This window comes from Corylus avellana, chromosome 9, assembly GCF_965113065.1.
Source record: "Corylus avellana chromosome 9, dhCorAvel1.hap1.2, whole genome shotgun sequence".
NCBI lineage: Eukaryota > Viridiplantae > Streptophyta > Magnoliopsida > Fagales > Betulaceae > Corylus > Corylus avellana.
The window spans coordinates 2351732-2372492 of record NC_142498.1 but is presented as its reverse complement, the minus strand read 5'-3'; the positions used below and the strand labels follow the sequence as shown (position 1 = coordinate 2372492).

The following is a 20761-nucleotide window of genomic DNA, read 5'->3' as shown; positions in this document are numbered from 1 at the left end:
TCCGGTATTATTTACCTAGTGGTCCAAAGGCTGTAGCGTACGTCCATATGGTCCCCAGTGTACGTCCGTGTACTATTAGCAGAGTACTGCATACTATTGACAGCGTACGTATGGTGGTCCCTCCGCGTATGTCCTCTACTACAGACAAGAGTGTACGTCCGACAACCCTAGCGTACGTCCTCTACTACAGACAAGAGTGTATGTCGGACAACCCTAGCGTACGTCCAGTCCGAAAGTCTAAATTCCCAAAATGCCCTACTAGCTGTTTTTAGTGACCCAAAACCCAAATTAACCTTTTAACCAAGCTACCTAAGCTTAGTTAATTATTTGGATTACTACAATAACTACTCGGCTTGTACACCCATAACCCAAACATCTGTTCTTTTTTTTAAAAATAAAATAAAATAACAACAACAACAACAATCCAGATAAGATTAGAATAAATAGGACACTAGGCAATCCTAAGACATAGGCTTCTGTTCATGAGGGCCTTACTAGTTTGCATGGGCCTGATTGGGACCGGTTCGAGTAGCCAGAAGAACCCAGCCAATGTTCAGCCTTACTTCCATTTATCACAATTAACGGTCAATATCATAAAAAAATTATAAGAAAAAGAAAAGGAAACGTGTTATAATTTAGATCCATTTGGGGCCTTGGGCTATTAAAATTTTGTACAATTAGGGGGTCATGGGGTAGGCCTTTTCCTTTCATATTTTATGGATCAATTAGATATTTGGGCCACAAACGGCAAAATTGTACATTAAAGTTCAGGCCCAACAGATATATACACTTTTCAGGTTCACTTCGGCAGGCTTGGGTCAACAACAAGAGACTTCATGACTACCCTCACCACTACCCTAATAGGCCCATCCTGAGCTTGGTGGTTTATATGTTTAAAATAATAATAATAATAATAATAGTAATTTGCACAAGGAAAAAAAATTTAATTTAATTGGAAAAATTGAAAGAAAAATCTTGGCCCATGTTGTACGGGAAAAGAAAAGAAATTGATTAATTAAAATGCAAATTTTTGAGTTTATAGATTTCTACAGAAATTCCTATTCCTCCTTTTATATTTTGTATCCAGAGGCAGATCTACGTTATACCAAAAAAATTTAACACTTCTATCGCGTTAATATTTTTGTAAGTGGCTCCAAAGCTAATATTTTTTTGCCCTAGTAAGTGGCTCCAAAGCTAATATTTTTTTGCCCTAGACAACTCTTTTGGAGTTTTTGTCTCTTTCTCACAAAAAAACTCTAATTCCGTCCGTGTTTGTATCCCCCGCCAACTCACGCAACAATAGATTGTTTAATAAATTTTAATCAGCAACATCTACCACAGACAAAATATATAATTCTTAATTAGGAAATAGATAAACTCCTTAATTATTCCTTAGTTTGTTAATTATTCTATGCACATGGCAAGAAATGGAGTAGGGCTATTTTCTATTAGTTGTGTGGCACTTAATCTATGTGTGAGATGATGTCAAAGTCAGAGCACAAGTTTCCTTTGTTCAATTTTTAAGCTATTTGATCACATTCACGGTTTCCTAAAATTTCCCATAAGCAATTCTATAGGATTACACTGAACATGTGATTAGGCTTGACTAACTTTTGTTGGGTCAATAATGGATCCATATTATATCCAACTATATTTGTATTTTATATACATTATTTTCTATTTTCCACCCTAGGTTAGATAAGAAATTAAATGAATCTTGTTGATATCTATGACCGCACGCCGAGAGTCTGATACCTCGTCCAAGAATACATACAATAAGAATGAAAGTGAGCAAAGGAGTTTGTTGGGTGTACCGATGGACGACTACTTCGATGCTTAAGTCAGATGATAATTTTTGTTGAACAATAATTAGCAGAATACTCATAAAGGCAATTAAAAAATCTAACCTCCAGAGCGTCTTTGTTGTGTCGTGTAATATGGTCCTTGGATGCACATTGCCTAGTAGAGGGACGTGCTCATGGAGGGAGCAAAAGAAATTTCCTTTACGACAGTTGTCATCGTTTGTCCTTTAGTAGGCGGATATGGTGACTTGGTGGGGTGAAAATCCTCTGTAATTGATGCAGCGTAACTTAGTGGACTGCAGTGAGTAACAACAATAAGGAACAAATATGTAGTTCTAAATCTTGATTCTATCAAAGGATCTAAGAAATCTTCTCTAAAACGCTAGATATTCTCTAGGTTTTGAAGGAAAACAGAAGAATGTTCAACTCTGAGGCTTCTTATTGAACAAAACTCATATATAATCAACAACTGTGTTTCTAGAGACTATAAGTATGTATTTATGGGCCTCAAAACCCTAAACCGAATTAAAATACGAAACAGACTCGGAATTGCCATTCTACGGAGCTCGATCGGACGAAGCTTAATGCCGTCCGAATGGCCCACACACATAAACGTTGAATGGCACCTGTAACCAATGGCTGTTTGGACAGACAATAAGGCCGTCCAGACGGTCACTTACATAAAGCGGTGAAAGCACTAAAAATAACATAAGGGTTCGGATGGTCTCCAGACGAGGACTATAGACAAGGCTCTTGGGTGGAGGACCGTCCAAATGGGCTGCAGACGAGGCTCGTCGATCTACATCAGTAATGCAACTCGAGACAAGGTGCTTATTGGTTTATCAGTCTTGGGCTATGCTTTCTAGTTTAACAGACTTTTCCTAATCCATTGAGCCTTCGATAATTGGATACTCAAAATCTTATCCTAAAATTCACAATGCATCTAAATCAAAATATTAATTAAATAACTAAATTTACCGATTCTTATTAGCTTAGCTTTATCAAATTTAACATGTTATAACGACGTATAATATGAGTTCGAAATGTTATCTTGTATATCTCCCTTGTTGAATTAGGGTTCGAATCTACACGCGTAAGAGAGTTTTAAAATATTAATAAATAATTAAATCCGTCGCTTCTTATCGCTTAACAAAAAAAAAAAAGTGGTTTCCTCTCACTTTCCTTCTCCTAATTTGTCTCTAGAAATTTGAATTTCCTTGATAATTAATGTTTTAAACTTAAAATTTTTAATGTTGATTTATAATGTTTTAGCATGAGACAAAACAGGAACATGCACATGGAGACGGATGATGAATGGTTTGTGGTCTTGTTCAAAGGACCAGCCTGTGCAAAATCCCATGAAGTGCGGGCGGAAGTTGGAAGGCAGACATTTCTATCACAATCATAATCACACCCCCTAAATTCACCTCTCTTTCTTGCTTACCAACGAAACCGCGTTAAGGGTAATAAAAACTGGCTTTTTTGATTTCGGAATATTCCCCTTTTGACTGGTCCCTATCTTAATAAAAATATAAATTAAAGGATGAAAAGACCAATAAAAGTGACTTTCATTCTTGCCCCTAAATTCCTGGATATGCAACTTTCATACGTTTACCTTTTACTATACTAACAATAAAAATTAAAATAAATTCTTGAAAACAATTTGATGCTTGCGTATACAAGAGAAAATTCTTGAAAACAATTGCTTACTTTGTTTTTCTATTATTTTCTAAAAGATATAGAGACCAAGATAACATGGACGGTGTTTATGCGGATTTTTGTATATTTAGACTGAGCGGTGGACGTCTGGAAAAATAAAAAAGACCGTTGAAATAATGCCAGCCTGGTGCTAGTATGAGTCTCTGATGGCTAAGTTAGACAACATTTCTAAAATAACCTTCGTAGAATTTTAAGGTTTTTTATGTCATATCCTCATTGGAGTTTGTGACCCGTCTAGTGTATAGGATTGATTTTGGAGGCGTATTTCTATACAATATTTCCGTATTTTTCGGGATTATGAAGAGATTGTTCTCTTGATAAAAATAAAAATATATATTTAGAGTGTACTTTTTTGCTTTTCTATTAAAAAAGATTCTGGGTATTTTGTGTTTAAAGTTGTTTGTCAATGTTTTTACGTCTTAGCTAAAAAACAAACTCTTCCAAAAAGCGTTGTCGAACGAACCGGTGTTTGTTTCTTGATTTTTTTTTTTGACCTCGTAATGAGCATCTAGCTGTATAACAACTGTCCAATAAGCAAAAGAACCTCGAGATTTTATTGCCATTTAATTTAGTAAACCATTGGTCGTCATCTATGTAACATTTTTTTCTAGCTAGTCCCCTTATTCACCCTACCCAGAAGGGAAACTTGCTCAAAAAATGCACCAAGTATGTATGCAAGCTGGGCAGCAACACAAACTAGAAAAGATGTAAACCCAAAATGTCTTGGAGTGACAGAGTCATCATACACCCCATGTTGTAATCCCCAACACAATTTCTAACCTCTTTCTTCCATCTTCTTCTTCTTCTTTCAATTCATTGGATTGTGTCTGCATGTGAACTCAGAAAGGCAGAGAAAGAGACAGAGGAAGAGGGGGGGATGGGGGATAGATGCCTGACAAGGACGGGGGACCGTGATGTGGGCATGAAACCATGGGAGGTTTTCATACATTAGTACACACAAATGGACGACATGCTATCATCACCCATGTTAGATTTGGGGGTCCACCTCACGCGTTTCTGTGTGGGTCCTACTCATTCATCGGATTATGTATTAGACACTAGATTTTTCTCCTTTTTGACATTTCTGTTGATTTCCGCTTCCTCTATGGTTAGCTGTAAACCAAAAAATGGACAACTTTTTTTTTTTTTTTTTTAATAATTCAAACAAATGTTCCTGACTCTGTTTTTTAACTAATGATTAATACATTAGTAAAACTTTCTCACAAATTCGGTCTATATTTTAATTGTTAATGTGTGGTAATTGTCACGATAATTTGTAAGAAACTTTATAGTAAAAGCTGTAGGACCTTAGAAGCTTTGATGCTCTCTTTCTAATATCATAAATCCTTGATATTTGTTTTGTGGGGTAGGATATCCATAAATCTTTCTAAACACCCATTTGGGTCACTGGTTTTCATGGTGAGAAGCTACATATTCTTTTAGATATTAATTAATGCTACGATTTACATGTCCCATTATCTTTCTTTTTGTCCTCTTGGATGTCAAATCCAAAATGAATAGGTGGAATCAGGACCCTAGAGCTTGGCTTTGTATGATTTTCTCTATTTATGGTGAAACATTTCTTGTCTCCCTATCTTTCAAGTTGCATGCACCACACGGCAGGTATGTAAAGATCTTGATATTTTATTATTTGGAACCTGGAACTTCATAAGTTTATGTTTAAACTAGTTGTTGCCACAGCCAGAAATAGCAGTCAAATAGGATCTCATGGAGCTACCTGTTGGCACCAGAACTCATTAGTGATCTTAGGACCGCCTTTTAGAGAGAAGCTTACAAGAAAAGGAGAAGGTTATTAGGGTTTTGTCGGAGAGATCAGATAGAACCACTCGACGCCCAAATTAGAAAGGGTGACGTAAAAAAGTAATCAGGCAAAATAAGGATAACGGTTGAATTGAGCTATTGGGTTAAGGTATAACTAAATTCATATGCATATCTTTAGGAGTTACTCTAGGCTCTTATAATATAGGCCGACACCCTCTAGGGTTTGGGGGTGGGGGGACCAAATGTTTGTTTTTGACATGAGAATTCATTTTTAGTATGTTAGAAACATTCGCCGAGGGTGAGAATTCATTAATATGAACTATTAGAGAGAGAATTGCCTACTTGTTAGCATTCCTTTAGCAAAGGTGGGTTCGGATCTTAGTAGCAAGTAGGGAATGCAGCTTCTGGTGATTAGTTGTGCTCACAAGTCATTAGGATACTGAATTGTTTGGCTGTCTAGAGCCAGTGTGCCTTCTTTTGATTAGGGGTCGGTTGAGCTTTTATGAATGATGGACATTTTTAGGATCTATTGGTATTTGAGCCACTCTAGGAGTCCCTCAATTCTCTTGAATAATTACTAATTCAATACATGAAAATTTAAAATAAGGGCCCCTAGAAGGCTAGACTTATCAACAACTTTGTTTAGGGTATGCTGACTGCATATAACCGTTGGTATATGGGGTCCTCCACTACCTATTATACCTTCAGGTGAGAAGATATCCAAGCTTCATCCATTCGTACAAGTGTTCAAACAATCTTAACAAATAGAATCCGAGGTGGAATAAAGCTTAAGTGCCATGTGACATGAACCTGCCCATTGTATAGATAGGCTCATTGAACCCAATCACATCCGCCAAATAGATAGCATCATGCTTTTCTCTCAAACACCATATAATTGCGTGTGAAGCAAAGTCCATCTATGATTCAAACTATACAGAAATTTGTGGGTCTCTCTCTTCTCCTCTCTACAGCATGGGGGCTCATTCTTGGCACGTGGGTGAACAGTAATCATGGTGCATTGCCGTCCAACAACCAGAAACCTGTTTCTGTCCTCTTCTATTGTGTTGCATATGCTTGTGTTTCCCATTTTTAGCACCTGTGCCGTGAGCAACATGCATTAATCCCTATCAGAATCTACACTACAAACAAATGCCCTAAAATTGCATAGGGTATGAGCTTTGTCATGAAGCGTCCTATGAATTAAGTGCAATCTTAATTTTACATAAAAAAATGCCCTGAAATTGCAAAAGAGGCGACCTATGGAATAGAATGATCCACCGTGGCTGTCGAATTCAGAAGCGTGATTTTATGTTACGATCTGATGTGTTTCACATTGGTTAAGTGCAATTTTAACCATTCGTCTATAATAAGCTCTTAAACACGACTCTCTTCTTACAAGTCAGAAGTTTGTATCAAGCTTATTTTTATTTTATAGAAGTAACATGAAATTGAAAGCTCCAATCCAAATACCACTGAAGTAGCCCACCTTTTTTTTGGCACAAGCCGGATCAATCTTGTTTCCTGTTGCATCATCACCATTCTTTTCAATAAAAATTACCATCCAATTGATTGCAAATTGATCCAATTATAACAGTGAACAAGATTTGATTACATGATTTGGATTGTTATGTTAATTATTACACTCCAAGAATCTTTTAATAGATGTGTCCCAACAACAAAAATTGACCCAAATAATCATATTTGCAGATTGTTCATCCTTTCATAATGCAAACATAATATGTTTTGGAGAGTGCTTTTTGTTTGAAAAAGTGTTCTAATGTAACATAAAAGTAAAAATAATTATATTATTTTATGTTTTAGGTTCTTTCATTTATTAGAATAGTTTCGTTGGTCAGAACAACAGGGATTTTTTATGCTCATTTTTTTTAGGTATAGGAAACTACCAACTTGATTGAGTCATTGTCTAAACTTAGACCACAATCACATGAGAAGAATCCATGAGACGATGACCTAAGATCTTCTTGAAGAAAGAACAGGCAAAAAAGCAAGAGAACAGTAACACATGATGTTTTTGGATATAGTAGCCATTTTCTTATTCATGTGAATTGAATTTGGTCTGTTTGAAATTTCAGTTCCTCTATTTATTCAATAATCATCAGTTGCAAACAGCCAACTGGTAACTAATAGAGACAGAAAAGAAGTTAGAGCCTCCCTTCAAAGCTCTAGTGGGACCCAATTCTCTCCAAATTGGTTGCCAGAGGGGGCTTAGAAAAAGACCCCTCCAGGCTCCAGTTGCCTATATCTGTGTCAACAAATGCAACTACAAAAACCCCTCTCTCCCCCTTCCCTCACAGGCACCATTCTCCTGCATCATTCCCTCGTTCAGGCATTTTCACAAACACCTCTTCAACGTTTCTTTTTCTTCGGGCATGGCCAGACTGCAACAGCGCTACCGAGGCGTCCGGCAGAGGCATTGGGGCTCTTGGGTCTCCGAAATCCGCCACCCTATCTTGTACGTACACCTATGCACGCTCTTCATCCACGTTTATGTGTGTCCTTGCTTGTGTAGTACTAAACGAAACGTTTCGTTTATGCAGGAAGACTAGAATTTGGCTAGGAACATTCGAAACGGCGGAGGACGCGGCGCGAGCCTACGACGAAGCAGCAAGGCTTATGTGCGGCTCGAGGGCTAGAACCAACTTCCCTTTCAACCCAAATGCATCGCAGTCATCTTCATCGAAGCTCCTTTCTGCAACTTTGACTGCAAAACTTCACAAGTGCTACATGGCTTCTCTCCAAATGACCAAACCATTAGCACAAGAGCCTCAAAAACAACCATCACCACATGTCATTGCCGCCAACATTGGCTTCGCCGGAAAAACCATCGAAATGGGTATGCGGCTGCCGGAAAATAATCCGGTGGGTGAGCTAGAACTAGAGCCAAACAACAATTGGGTTTTCAAAAAAGTGAAAGTTGAAAGTAGCCAGCAGCCGTTCAAGTCTCTTGAGGATGCTCAGATTGAGCAAATGATAGAGGAACTTCTCGACTATGGCTCCATTGAGCTTTGCTCTGTTGTCCCACCACAGCCCCTCTAATTTTATCTCCAAACATCTCAAAAAACACCCTCCTTTGTCCTTTCTTTCACCTTTATGGTATATGTATATCTTTTCTGCTAATGTCACCCATTCATCTTCTAATTTAACCTATTTTTGTCAGCCTGCGCAGAGCCCAGAGCCTCCTGTTTCTTGCACCCAATCACCACCCAATAGTTCCCAATTCTGTTCATAGTTTCTTCAGACGACCCATGTGAATGATGCCATGCGTAGCATCAAATGTGTTATAATTATAATATGATTTAAGCTTAATTATGCTTTATTTTTTAGCATTCTACTACTCTATCTATGCAGCCTAGCTAGATGCATGACTTGCATTCTTTTTTTGGTTCAAATTTTCTTTGATTGTGTGTTTTTGGATTTTGGTTAACGGTAAAAAAAAATACTGGGACCCCACCTCATGGAAGAACAGCTTTGGCACTTTTGTTGTATCCTTTTGTGGGAACCTACATTGAACACTGATACCACAATGACGTTGATATCAACTTGGGACACAAGTTTTGCTCAAAAAGCCACGGCAAGGGAAGGATTTTCTCTCCACTTTAACCGCCAATCACGGGGAAATGGGAGATTTTTTAGGGATCGATGCCCAGCAAACTAATAATCTCGTTAGCAAATGAGAAAGAGTCTTTATGGAACACACATGTTCTAATAAATAGGCGGACGTCTCGAAACATGTTAGGGTATCGAATAAAAAAAAAAAAAAAGTGGACGAATTGCTTGAAACGTGTTACGAAATCGAATTGTTAATAATTCAAATAACAAAATTGTTGGAATCTTTATCTGTTTAACTACTCGGTTAGGATTTCCTGCACCTAGTACTTTTTTTTTTGTTTTTTCCCAACTAAAAGAGGTCTCTTAATTCCTGCTAATAAGGATTTCCTGTAATTTGTTGCACGAATCATAGGTACAGAACACACTTATTCCAAGCAATTTGAAGTGCAAAATCCACCTCCCGATGACCTCACTTTGTGAGATTGCCCTAATTGAATGCAATTTAAGTAGCCAATTACAGAGATTCCTGTTCCGATCCCTACAAGGAAAGCCCTACTTTTATATTTACATTTACATTTTTCATTTGTATTGTTCTGGAGGAATGCTATGCTATAGAAAATGGAGCTGGTCATTAGCTCGCAACCCAAGCATTATTCAGTTATGAGGCCTACTGGTCGGGTCGACATTTCAGGCATTTGGAATGGGCTTGATAATCTTTCCAAGACGACCACTTTCTTGCTATCTGGGCCCAGGGAAATTTTTGATTTTCTATGTAGGGCCTGAATCTAGACATTTTAGCCTTTAGCTCTTTATGGGTTTTCAATTGTTAAAGTCAAGGAAATAGGAGATTGCCAGCCGACAACTTTTTTTTCCAACTATGTAGTGCAATTTGTACGGTTGAACGAGGTGTAACATAAAAATAAAAATATGTTCAATTATTAAACAAGATATACTTATATAAATTCGATGCGACTCGTTAACTCGTTTGTATATATTATAAACTTATACTATAAATTGCATGTGACCATGCAGTCGCCACACAAGCATGAGCACCACCTCAGGGGGAAGTGACGAAAATGCCGGACAGGCACATGCGACCCATGTCACTTGATCCTCGTGTTGAGTTGCAGAAAGAAGCGGCGAAGTGGCCACCACATGAAGGTTGGCTAGTGGTAGCCCAACGCTTGGTGTTGAGAGGTTTTCTCTTTCTAATGAGTACAGATAGGGGAGACAAACAACACTCAATTCACTTTAATTCGATTACAACCCTATGTGCAATACAAGTTCTACCCATTATCAAGGGTTTTAGAAGCAAATTGGAGCTTGCTATCAGTTTTCACTTCTCAATTCTTTTAAACTTATAATCTAACCTGCACCAACCAACAAGTGAGATTTTGTGGAGACTCTCACATTCCTAATGAGAGGGTTTCTCTTCCGAGTGAGTACAAAAAGGAGAGGAGGAAAGAGCTCTACCTCCTCCTCCCTCCTTCCTCAAGATTAACCAAGTCCTCCCGCTCATCCAGTGGAGCATTCCCTTTCCGTTTGTGGAGACTCTCTAACTTCCGGTGAAAGGGTTTTCTCTCCCCACCAAGTTTAGATAGGGAAGGAGGGTAGAGTAATGCTCCCTCCCTTCTCCCTTTCTCCTTCGTCCTTTTCATTTTTCTCTTTGTCTCTCCTTCTTTTTCTGTCTTGGAAGCCAAATTATTGTGCATCTATCCCCTCCTTTGCTACCCTCATGCCTCTCCATCATTTTCGCCGGCCTCCGCTTCATCCACCACATATGCAATCCACACATTGACATCAAATTTTTTTGCCCTCATGCCGCAGATTCTTGGCTGCCCTCCACCTTCCCCTTTGGCTCTCCATAACCGATGCCTCTCTTTTACCTATTGAAACTTCTAGATCCAAATCCAAATTCATATTTGATGTCCACCAAGTGTCTACCATCGAGCACCTTCTGTGTTGAACATTGTGGTGATACTCCTCTTTGGCGACTCTAGTGCCGTCATTATCAATGTTATCCTCCTTGCTATGACTACCAAGTTCTCTTGCAATCATAGTATACATTTTTCCAAACATCCCATTCCCTAGTCTGCCTCTGCCATTTTTCAATGGCCCCTTTCTTGAATTATGCGCCAAAAAATATTGAGTCGGACCATTTATTTGGTCAATTCTTAAATGTGATTAGATTTCATTTTTGCACTGTAATATTTGTTTCTATAGTCTATGTTGGGGTGTCCCACCCTCTCTTTTTGTATTATCATTTCTTTTTGTTAAGGATTATCATGATGACAATCCTAATCACAGCCAACCAAAGAGTCCAACATCAGTAAATGATAAGATAAAGGAGATAAGCTATTTGTTTTCCTTACACTTTTATTAATGAAATCTCAAATATTAAAAAAGAAAAAAGAAGAAAGAAGAAGAAGGATTTGAGAAGCAATAGCTTAATCCGATTTTCATCAATCTCACTCTATCATACGATGAATCTAGTCATGAGGAAAACCTACAACTACCATACCAAAACAAGAAGATTTGGGTGCTGAAATACTGCCAGAAAATGAGGGAGGTCATCTGTTATAGTTCTAGCAAACTTCAAACTTTTGAAAAGTCATTAAAGCAATTAATGTAGACCCATCACGATTTCAGTAATTTGTTGTTTAGATTGCTAACAATCCGTATAGTCAATGTGAAAAAGAGTAAAATTGCTTGGATCTCTATCCAAAACAATTTTTTTTTTTTTAACAAACAAGTTATCTTCATTGATATAAAATCAATCTGGCGCAAAATGCTCTATCATACAATGTTAAAGATGCAAGTTGAAAACTCTATGGCCCCAACACTATCTATGACACACACAGTAGCCTCTAGGGCTTTTACAAAACAACACTTTAAAAATGTCATCATCATAATCAATATATACATATGCAGCATAAACCGACGAATCACGTCTCTGGTCACTGTCTCTTTCATCAATGACAAATCTTCCATAAACTTGATAACTCCTTGTCATCAGTCAATAGTTTGCTCCCATAAAAGAACTAGAAAAAACACAAAAGACCTACTGAAAACCATTTCGTTATTCTTAAACAAAACCTTAGAAAGCAAAAACATATTTAAACTTTAGTAATACCCTAAGCATAAACTATATAAATAAGAAAACAACAACAAAAGAATACGACAATCATCCGGAGATCTTGAGAAAACCTCTATTTGTTTAGATTTGCGTTGACAAAAGGTATTATTACTCATGTGAATTAAATTAGGTCTTTCAAATTTTATATATTAGTAATTAATTAAAAAAAAAAAAAATCACCTGCAATAAGCCAAAAGATAAAAAGGAGGGATGACCCAATAGTATATATACCCTCCATGTGGGACCCAATTGCTAATTGGTGCCAGAAGGCCAATTAAAGAGAGTCAAAACAGTGAACCAAAGTTTGTCAACAAATCCAACTACATAAATCCCCCCCACCCTCCCCTCACCATCCCCTTATTTAGGGCCACTCCCCATTTTTCTCATTCAGGCATATCGCAAACACCTTTCCATCAATTCCTTTCCTTTTAGACACCAACATGGCCAGACCACAACAGCGATATCGAGGCGTCCGCCAAAGGCATTGGGGCTCTTGGGTCTCCGAGATTCGCCACCCTCTACTGTAAGTTCACCTCGCTATCACCTTATCATAACCTACTAATAATAATGCCGACACGTTTCGGTCGGTACTGATGGGAACGTTTCGTTTTGTGCAGGAAGACAAGAATTTGGCTAGGAACATTTGAAACGGCGGAAGACGCGGCACGGGCGTATGACGAAGCGGCAAGGCTAATGTGCGGCCCAAGAGCGCGGACCAACTTCCCTTACAACCCAAATGCGCCGCAGTCGTCGTCGTCGAAGCTTCTCTCAGCCACTTTGACGGCTAAACTGCATAGGTGCTACATGGCTTCACTGCAAATGACAAAACCGTCGCTGCAACTGCAAGAGCCTCAAAACGCGCCATTGCCGCGCGCTAACTCAACCGGCTGCACTGCCGGGAAAGCCGCTGAAATGGGTGGCCGATCGCCGGACAAGACGCTGGTGAATGAGCAAGAAACGGAGGCCAATTGGGTTGTCAAGAAAGTTCAAGTGGAAAGCAGCCAGCAGTTCAAGCCTCTTGAAGATGATCACATTGAGCAGATGATTCAAGAGTTAATTCATTATGGGTCTATCGAGCTTTGCTCTGTTTTCCCACCTCAGGCTCTGTAACTTCCTCCTCAGTCTCAGCCTCTATTGCTCTGCTGCCAATGCCACTCTTTCTGATATTTAACCCATTTTTCTCAGCACTTTTTAGACCGCCACTCTCTCATTTAGATCCTCTCTAGGTCCTAGAACTAGCTTCTAAGTGACCCAATTGAAGATGCTGCTACTGCTATTTGTACAGTCAATTGTGTTGTAATGTATGACATTAGTCTATGCTTTTGATGTCTTTGTTTCTTCCCAGATTTTCACAGTTGCAATGTGGGGCTGTTGAGTCTCTCATGTGAAAAAAGTTTCTGAAAAGGAACAACATTAAAATTAAAAACACTGGTTTTTCCTTCAGGCCAACACCATTTTGAATTGAATTAAAAAGAAAAAAAAAAAAAAAAAAAAAAAGAAAAGAAAAGAAAAGTGCACCATGTTTGGAACACTCATAACTTACTGTGGAGTGGGTAGTCACTCAAGGACATTAAAGTCGCTTTTCGTTGAAAACCCTACATTTTCAGTCCTCTTTGGTGAACCATGTTCAACCAAGATACAGTGTCACTCTTAATGTCAAAGAAACTGACAGAAGGGCGCTTCTTCTTCTTCTTCTTCTTCCTGTTCTTCCTCTTCCTCTGTTTTTTTTTTTTTGGCTTTTACTTTAATTTTATAATTTTACAAAACAATAATTTTTTTTTGTGTAAGTGACAAAGCAAACATTCGTAATTTTTTATGTAGTGAGATTGCATAATAAAAGAAAGGGAAAACTTCATTTTAGACCCTTGAATTACTACTCGTTTTGACATGTCTCCCCCAAACTTCAAACATTCTCAATTTGGACCCATGAACTTTCAATTGCAGTCAATTTGAACCTGTCCATCAATTTTTGCCGTTAAAACCATTAAAAAGAGAAAATTACCCTTCAATTTTCTTTTTATTAAAAAAAAATTGAAAAAAAAATAGGTCACAAGGTGGCCCAACCATTGGTTACCTTGTGATTTTATTTTATTTTTTATAAAATTTTTAATTTGAAATTAAGGGTAAATTTGAAATTTTATAAAAAATTCAAGGGTATAAACGTCATTGTCTAACTGTTAATGTTTAAAATCTGACGAATGGGTTCAAATTGACTGCAATTAAAAGTTCATGAGTCCAAATTTAGAGGTTTGAAGTTTGAGGGGCATGTCAAAATATTCTAAACAAGTAGTAATTCAGAGGTCCCAAAGTGAGATTTCCCCTAAAAGAAAAGATAATTCAAAAGGAGGTGGGTGTGAGACTCCATCATAGACCAAGTACAAATATTATAGTGCAACATAAATGATATGATCTAATAATTTTTTGACATAGTTTTAGAAAGGGGCCGCCGAAAATCGGCAATTTTTTAGACAATTCGGTCGATGGGTTACTTACAGAAACGCCTATTGCGACATAAGAGAACTCAAAAGCCACAACATGAAGGATAACATTGATAATGAGTCAAAACCGCTCACCATGAGAGCTGGAGAGTCTCCACAAAGGGAAAGAAAAGACTCCATGAAAGGAGAGAGAGGAGTTGGTCAATCATAAGGAAGGGAGAGTTCTTCCCTCCTCCCTGTATGCACTCACTCAGGTAGAGAGAACTCTCATTAGGAAATGACAGGAAAGTTTTTGTTTTATTTGGTAATATTGCAGATCGATTGCCACATATCAATTCTTTCTCTCTCTGTGTCTCCCTTTTTTAGAGAAAAGAAATCATTAAAGAGAATGTAGGTTCCTGCAGTGACATAGATGACTTGTTTGGCATCAAAGAAAATTCAAGATTCGTTTTTAGTGTAACCTAGCCAATTTGTCATGTTACATGAGTGGAGCACATGCAAACTTGCTGGTGTATTCAATTTAAATTTTAATGTGAGATATTTTTTCATACAGTTAAATTACCAGTTATTCTAAAAGCTTAAGCTGATAAGAAGAGGTAAATGTAATCACTTAATCAACACTTTAACACTCCCTCTCACGTATGGGCTCAAACTCCCTTTTAGTAAGTGATGCACAACATGTGGAATATTTAATTTAAATGGGGGTAATTTGACGGAGTCAATATTCGATCTTAGGGCCTTTGGCTCTGATATCATATTAAATCACCAGTTGTTCCAAAAGCTTAATTTTAAATTACCATTTATTCCAAAAGTTTAAGCTAATAGAAAGAGATAAATTTAATCAATTAATCAACACTTTAACACATACATTCCCGCAACAGTAAGATTTTCATTTGGGTAAAACAAAATGTGGGGATTATAATATTTGAATATTTACTAGATGATCACATAGACACAGTAGAAATGGGTAAAGAAGAGACTGGGGCCATCTAAGATATGGAAGGAAGCACAATGAAAAAACTTTGATTTCCATGGATGTGTGGAACTATTAATATAATGCTTTATCTACCAGAAAAAGATACGTTTCCACTTATTTGTTGGCTGGTGGTCTTTAGAATATAGATCACCTTTTTGAATTGTTGGCTTACTACTTCAAAGGATTTTGTATCCAATTTCAACTTAGGCTATAGGCTTCTGGTTGGGTTTGCAGCTGTTAAAGAAGGGACACCAATGTTTTTCAGTGGTGTTCTAATCATTTTAGGCTCTTTACTCTCTCTCTCTCTCTCTCTCAACTTTTTTGTATTAAGCGTGTATGCAATACTTCTCTATACTCATTTATATGAGAGAGGTGTTGTATGGGTTGCTACATACCACACAAACATTATGCATATAAATATTTCATGAAGCTAATGTGGCAAGGTTTAGGGTATAAAGAGTGTATGCAATACTTTTTGAGTGCGTTTAACACTCAAAAGTATGTTTAAAGAAAAAAATACTCGTTTGATAAAACAAATTGAACGTGCATTTAAGGATTAAAAAAATTCAAAAAATGCCAAAACGTATTTTTGGTAAAAGCTTAAAAATGAAGTTTTTGCCAAAAAAACACTTTTTGATTTAAAAGCTCTATTTCTCAAACATAATTCCAAACATGCTCTTGGTAGCCTTGCAACCTTAGTCTCGTAGGATATTTATACGTGTAATGTTTGTATGGTATCTAGCATTACTCGTGTTGTATGTATCTTCTCTGCACTCACAACATATGTGAATCCCATATAATATAAGAGCTGTTAAATCATCTTTAAAAAGGGGTCATAGACTCCTTTTTTGTTTAGGATCCCCTTTCAATTTTCAACATTCAATTATTAGGAGCTGAAAAACAAAAGGGCGCGTTAGCGCAACCCCAGTAGCTCTTGTTATCTTGCCACTTTTATTCCTAGTTCTCTTGCTACATCGGCCGCTTCCTAGTCTCTGATTTTCAGAATATCTTATTATATAAAGTTTTTGTTTGTTTCGAAAAATAATTCTAGAATCCGATTGAATGTAAAATATCAATAGTTGATTTACGTTCTGGAAAGGGGTTACAGGTCTCTTATACTACAATTGATTAACAGAGCGAAACGATCAAAAGCTTATGTTGATAGAAAATGATGAATTTAATCATTTAATTAATACTTTAACAGTACTCTTCCAAGACCCAAGTCAACACGTGAAATATTTAATTGAAATATGAGGTAAATTGTTGAGTTAGGATTCGTATTGAGATACTTGTTCCTCTTCGGAGGGGAGGTGTTGGAACATTTATGTCGATGTGATTACATCTCAAAGAAGCTTAATCTCTATTAAAAGCATGATTTTTCAGTGCAATTGTTAACGTTAGTACAAACTTTAAACCATCATTTGAACATAAATATATCAGAAAATTTTCACTTTTTACTGCTACCTTAAATGAACTTTAAAGGGTAACATTACAATGAAAGAGATAACTCAACAGATGATTAAAACCGTGTGATTGATCATGATCGCATTTTTTTCAAAAGCAAATTGCTTTTTTCCCTGTCTCTACTGTTTTTATTTGTTCGTTCTGTTCTTTCAATTTTCCTTTTAGGGAAGCCTTTAATTGATTGAGATTTCTTGAATAGAATTCACCTTTTAATCATTTTTCATGTCATTTTCATATCCAAGTCTAGATCGTATTAAGTTCATCATTTTTATGTCGTTTTCGCCTTAATCTGTACTCATTTTGCTTTTGTAACTTCTTTGTGTAGCCATTTGAGAAGACAATGTCACTTATTTGACCCATTTTCTTCCATTTGTATATATTTTTGTATTATTTTAGTTCGCTTTGGATCAATTGTTGGGGAGTTCACCCCTATTTCGGTTGGGCATAAATTTTCAGTTTGGAGGAAATGTCTTCAAACTCATTTAAAATAGTGTCATGTGTCGATAAACATTTATAAGACACATTAAATTATGTCTAAGTTAGTAAACTGCTATTAATGACGTTAAGAATTTAATATGCCTTATAAAGGTTTATCGATACATGACACTATTTTAAATGGGTTTGATGATATTTTCTTCAGACTGATTTGGAGGAAATTTCTGTCATTTTCGGTTTTAGGATCGTCTACTCTCTTTTCCTTTCGGATCAGGAGGGAAAATGATTCTCCCTTGTAACCCATTTCCTTATTCAATTTAAATTATTTTCTAAAAAAAATAATAATAATAAAGGACAAGAATCCTCATCATTTTTATTTTTTTTTTGACATGTCCACACAAATGAGGGGAGGAGGATTCGAGCTAATAACTTCCTCATTAGTCAATTTTATTCATCATTTTTAAATGGCGTAACAATATATATATTCAATGAATATGTAACATGACATCATTATACTGTAAAATAAAACAAAATCTTGATTTCTTTTTCAATTTCACTTGAAACATAAAAGATTAAAACAATAAGTAGACAATTCTGCAGATTGCAGCTAGCTACTGCAGATTGCAATTGAGGTGCTTGGACCACTACAATTTTGCTGTGCGGCACCATGTCAAAAATGTGCTTCCAAGTTCCAACTTTACTTTTTCTTGCAAGAAGATATTAAACATTATTATAATGGAAAAAGTAGATATTAATATGAACATTTAGATTTAAATTTTTTGACAATCTAAATTGTTCAATTTGTTCAAATAGTATTAGATGAGAAATCTTGAGTTCGAACTTTAATTCTACATTTTACTTATATTTCATTTAATTAGGTTTTCAGTTAAGTATTTTGCATGATGGACTTAACTTATTGAAAGAGAATTTGAGCTAACATGTGAAAATAAATGTTAAAATATTAATTAAATTTTATTTTTTTATCCGTTTAAACTTTGAAAATAACTAGTGATTTAATAAAATTCACATCATTGGTCTAAATATTTTCCACATAAGTCATAATGAAAAGGGTAGAATGAGATTTTTAAGGGTATTTCCTTGATCAAGTTTCGCATACCAATGGTCAACTCAAATAATGTCCTGCAAATTAGTCCAAGAGATTTTTGTTTTTAATTAAAAAGGATAGGCAGTAAAGACAAATTGTTACTATTCTACTTGGGCATGACTATAGTAGCACTGACCCGTTGGGAGTTGCACAAGAGAAGTCTAAACGATTAGAACTGCATGCACTCTTTCAAGTCCAACTAAACTAGCCCCACTAGAGCACCAATGTAAACCAATGAGGTGTACACTAATCAAGCACAAAGATTCCAACTGTGGGATTCGAACACATATGCCCTAATGTATACTTAACTACTTTGAAGATTTTCTTCGGCCATTAAACTACCTCCTATATGGTAGTCCGAGAGCTTTTCTTGTAGCTATTGCCATTCATCTAAAACCTGCCTAAATATTTTAGTTCATTGTTGGGCCTTGCAATCTGGTTCCACTTAAAAAAGATACATTTACTTTAGGTATTTTGGTGTCCCATCTTTGTCAATGAAAGTTCATGATTGCTCACCTGTTTGGGAATTGATTTTGTTCCCCACAACCATAAAAAATTAAAGTTGTTTAGTCTCATTATTTTGTCTTACTTTTGATTCAGTAAAGGTGTTTAAAATCATGGCATGTTATTGAGTTTACCATCATTAATAGTTTGAACCATGTGGCTTTGGGGACACTTGAAATTTCACCCTACCAACCTCTTTTCTCATCTCAGCAAGCAAGTTCACCAATCACAAGACTAGTTAATCTTGGAGACAGAAAGAGAAGACAAATTTTTTCTTAAGAGAGAAAAAGAGGTTGAATGCTTTTATGGAGTATTGTTTCCTAGGAAAACCCTTTAAGCTAGTGAGATTTCTAGCACACCTGACAAAATTCCATCAAACCCATCCATTTGTCCGAACTCGAACTGAATAAATGGATAGAAAAATGTTTGGGTTACTACAAATTTTACTTCGAACCTTACAAACTTGCACGACAGTATCTTAATAGTGAAGAAATTAAGCAATAACATTTGACAAGTAACTTTAACTGTTTAGTGGTTAACACAGCAAGTGTCGCGTGAACTAACACGTCAATTTACAAAGGACTTGTAGTAAAAGTTGTAGTACTCCTAATAACATTCTCGAAACCAGCGCAGCCCATTGCCAGGTGTTAGCTACTAGTGAATGAACTGATAACTTGATAAGATAATGAATGTGACACAAATTGGCTCTTGACTTGCCATGATTGTTATGTTTCTTATCTTTGCTTTTGAATATTAAAAAGCATTTATGTGGAGATGGAGTGGGGAACCCCATATTAACAAGAGTTTCAAGAACTTCATGACTATGCCTTAATTGCTACACTTTATTTCCCAATCATTTTTCCAAGATTTTTTCTCTTTCTTTTTTTTTTCCTATTGGTTTTTTCTTATGATGGCATTATCTAGATTATGCTCTACCCCTAAGTAATCCTTATTTTTGTAGCAAAAATCTGGTGTCCCCACTACATGGTAGTCATATTCATGGAAGAAATGATAATTTGGCATGATCCATGGACTAACTTTTGTTTCAGGGACGCTCAGGGGAGGGGAATGCTCAAGTGTAGCCTCAATTATCATAATTCTTATAAGGCTTCATTTGTTTCGGCTTAAAATGATATTTAAAAAATATTTTCAGTGTATAGTGCGACGAAAAATATTTTCGGTTTGACCAAAAAAATGGTTTCCATTTTTGAAAACTGTATACTATTTTTCAAGTTTGAAAACCGTAAAACATTTTACGTCGGAACAAACGGAACCTAAAAATGATAAATCATTGTACATATAACATCTTATTCTGCTATTTAAATTCAGGATTATAATCTAGGAATTAGAAGCATCAAAGTCAGCAACAATTATAGCCAATGGTAAAAGTATTCACAGAACTAGCAATTTCTCTTTTCCTCTGTGATGGAGACCTGGAAATCTAATAGAAAAGGAATAATTTCCTCTGTTTTAGTGGGAGTAAAACTATGCAGTCTGCAGAATCTCTTTGGTACAAGCTTTTATCCTGCAGGGGTTTTTGTAAATGTAAAATTTGTATAAAAAAAAAAAAATGCAGAACAGAAATTGCCACTCTACTCTAGGTGGTGAAGCAATAGTGAAAAACCTAGAATGCAAACTTTTTTTTTACAAACGGTTTTGTACAGAATTACATAGTAAAAGGACAGCCTTGATTTGCACTCTCCAGAGGGAAAAAAGAGAGAAAACTGGGAGTCAAAGGAGAGATCTTCCTAAGAAAAAAAGCAGTCAAAACCAATCATTGTGTATCCAATCATGGTGTATGGAATCTCATGAGGAAATGTTGTGAAAGAA

The 20761-nt window shown here is 36.4% G+C and overlaps 2 protein-coding genes across 2 annotated transcripts; both read left to right on the top strand.

The window, feature by feature from the left end:
- The first annotated feature begins 7495 nt into the window (after nucleotides 1–7495).
- On the top strand, nucleotides 7496–8640 carry LOC132190085 (ethylene-responsive transcription factor ERF003). The gene is made up of 2 exons (XM_059604966.2): nucleotides 7496–7776; nucleotides 7862–8640. The coding sequence occupies exons 1-2, from the start codon at nucleotides 7694–7696 to the stop codon at nucleotides 8358–8360; spliced, it is 582 nt and encodes a 193-aa protein (XP_059460949.1). The 5' UTR covers nucleotides 7496–7693; the 3' UTR covers nucleotides 8361–8640.
- A 3744-nt stretch (nucleotides 8641–12384) lies between these two features.
- LOC132190321 (ethylene-responsive transcription factor ERF003-like) lies at nucleotides 12385–13347 on the top strand. Its single transcript, XM_059605273.1, has 2 exons — nucleotides 12385–12532; nucleotides 12627–13347. The coding sequence occupies exons 1-2, from the start codon at nucleotides 12450–12452 to the stop codon at nucleotides 13117–13119; spliced, it is 576 nt and encodes a 191-aa protein (XP_059461256.1). The 5' UTR covers nucleotides 12385–12449; the 3' UTR covers nucleotides 13120–13347.
- Nucleotides 13348–20761: the final 7414 nt, after the last annotated feature.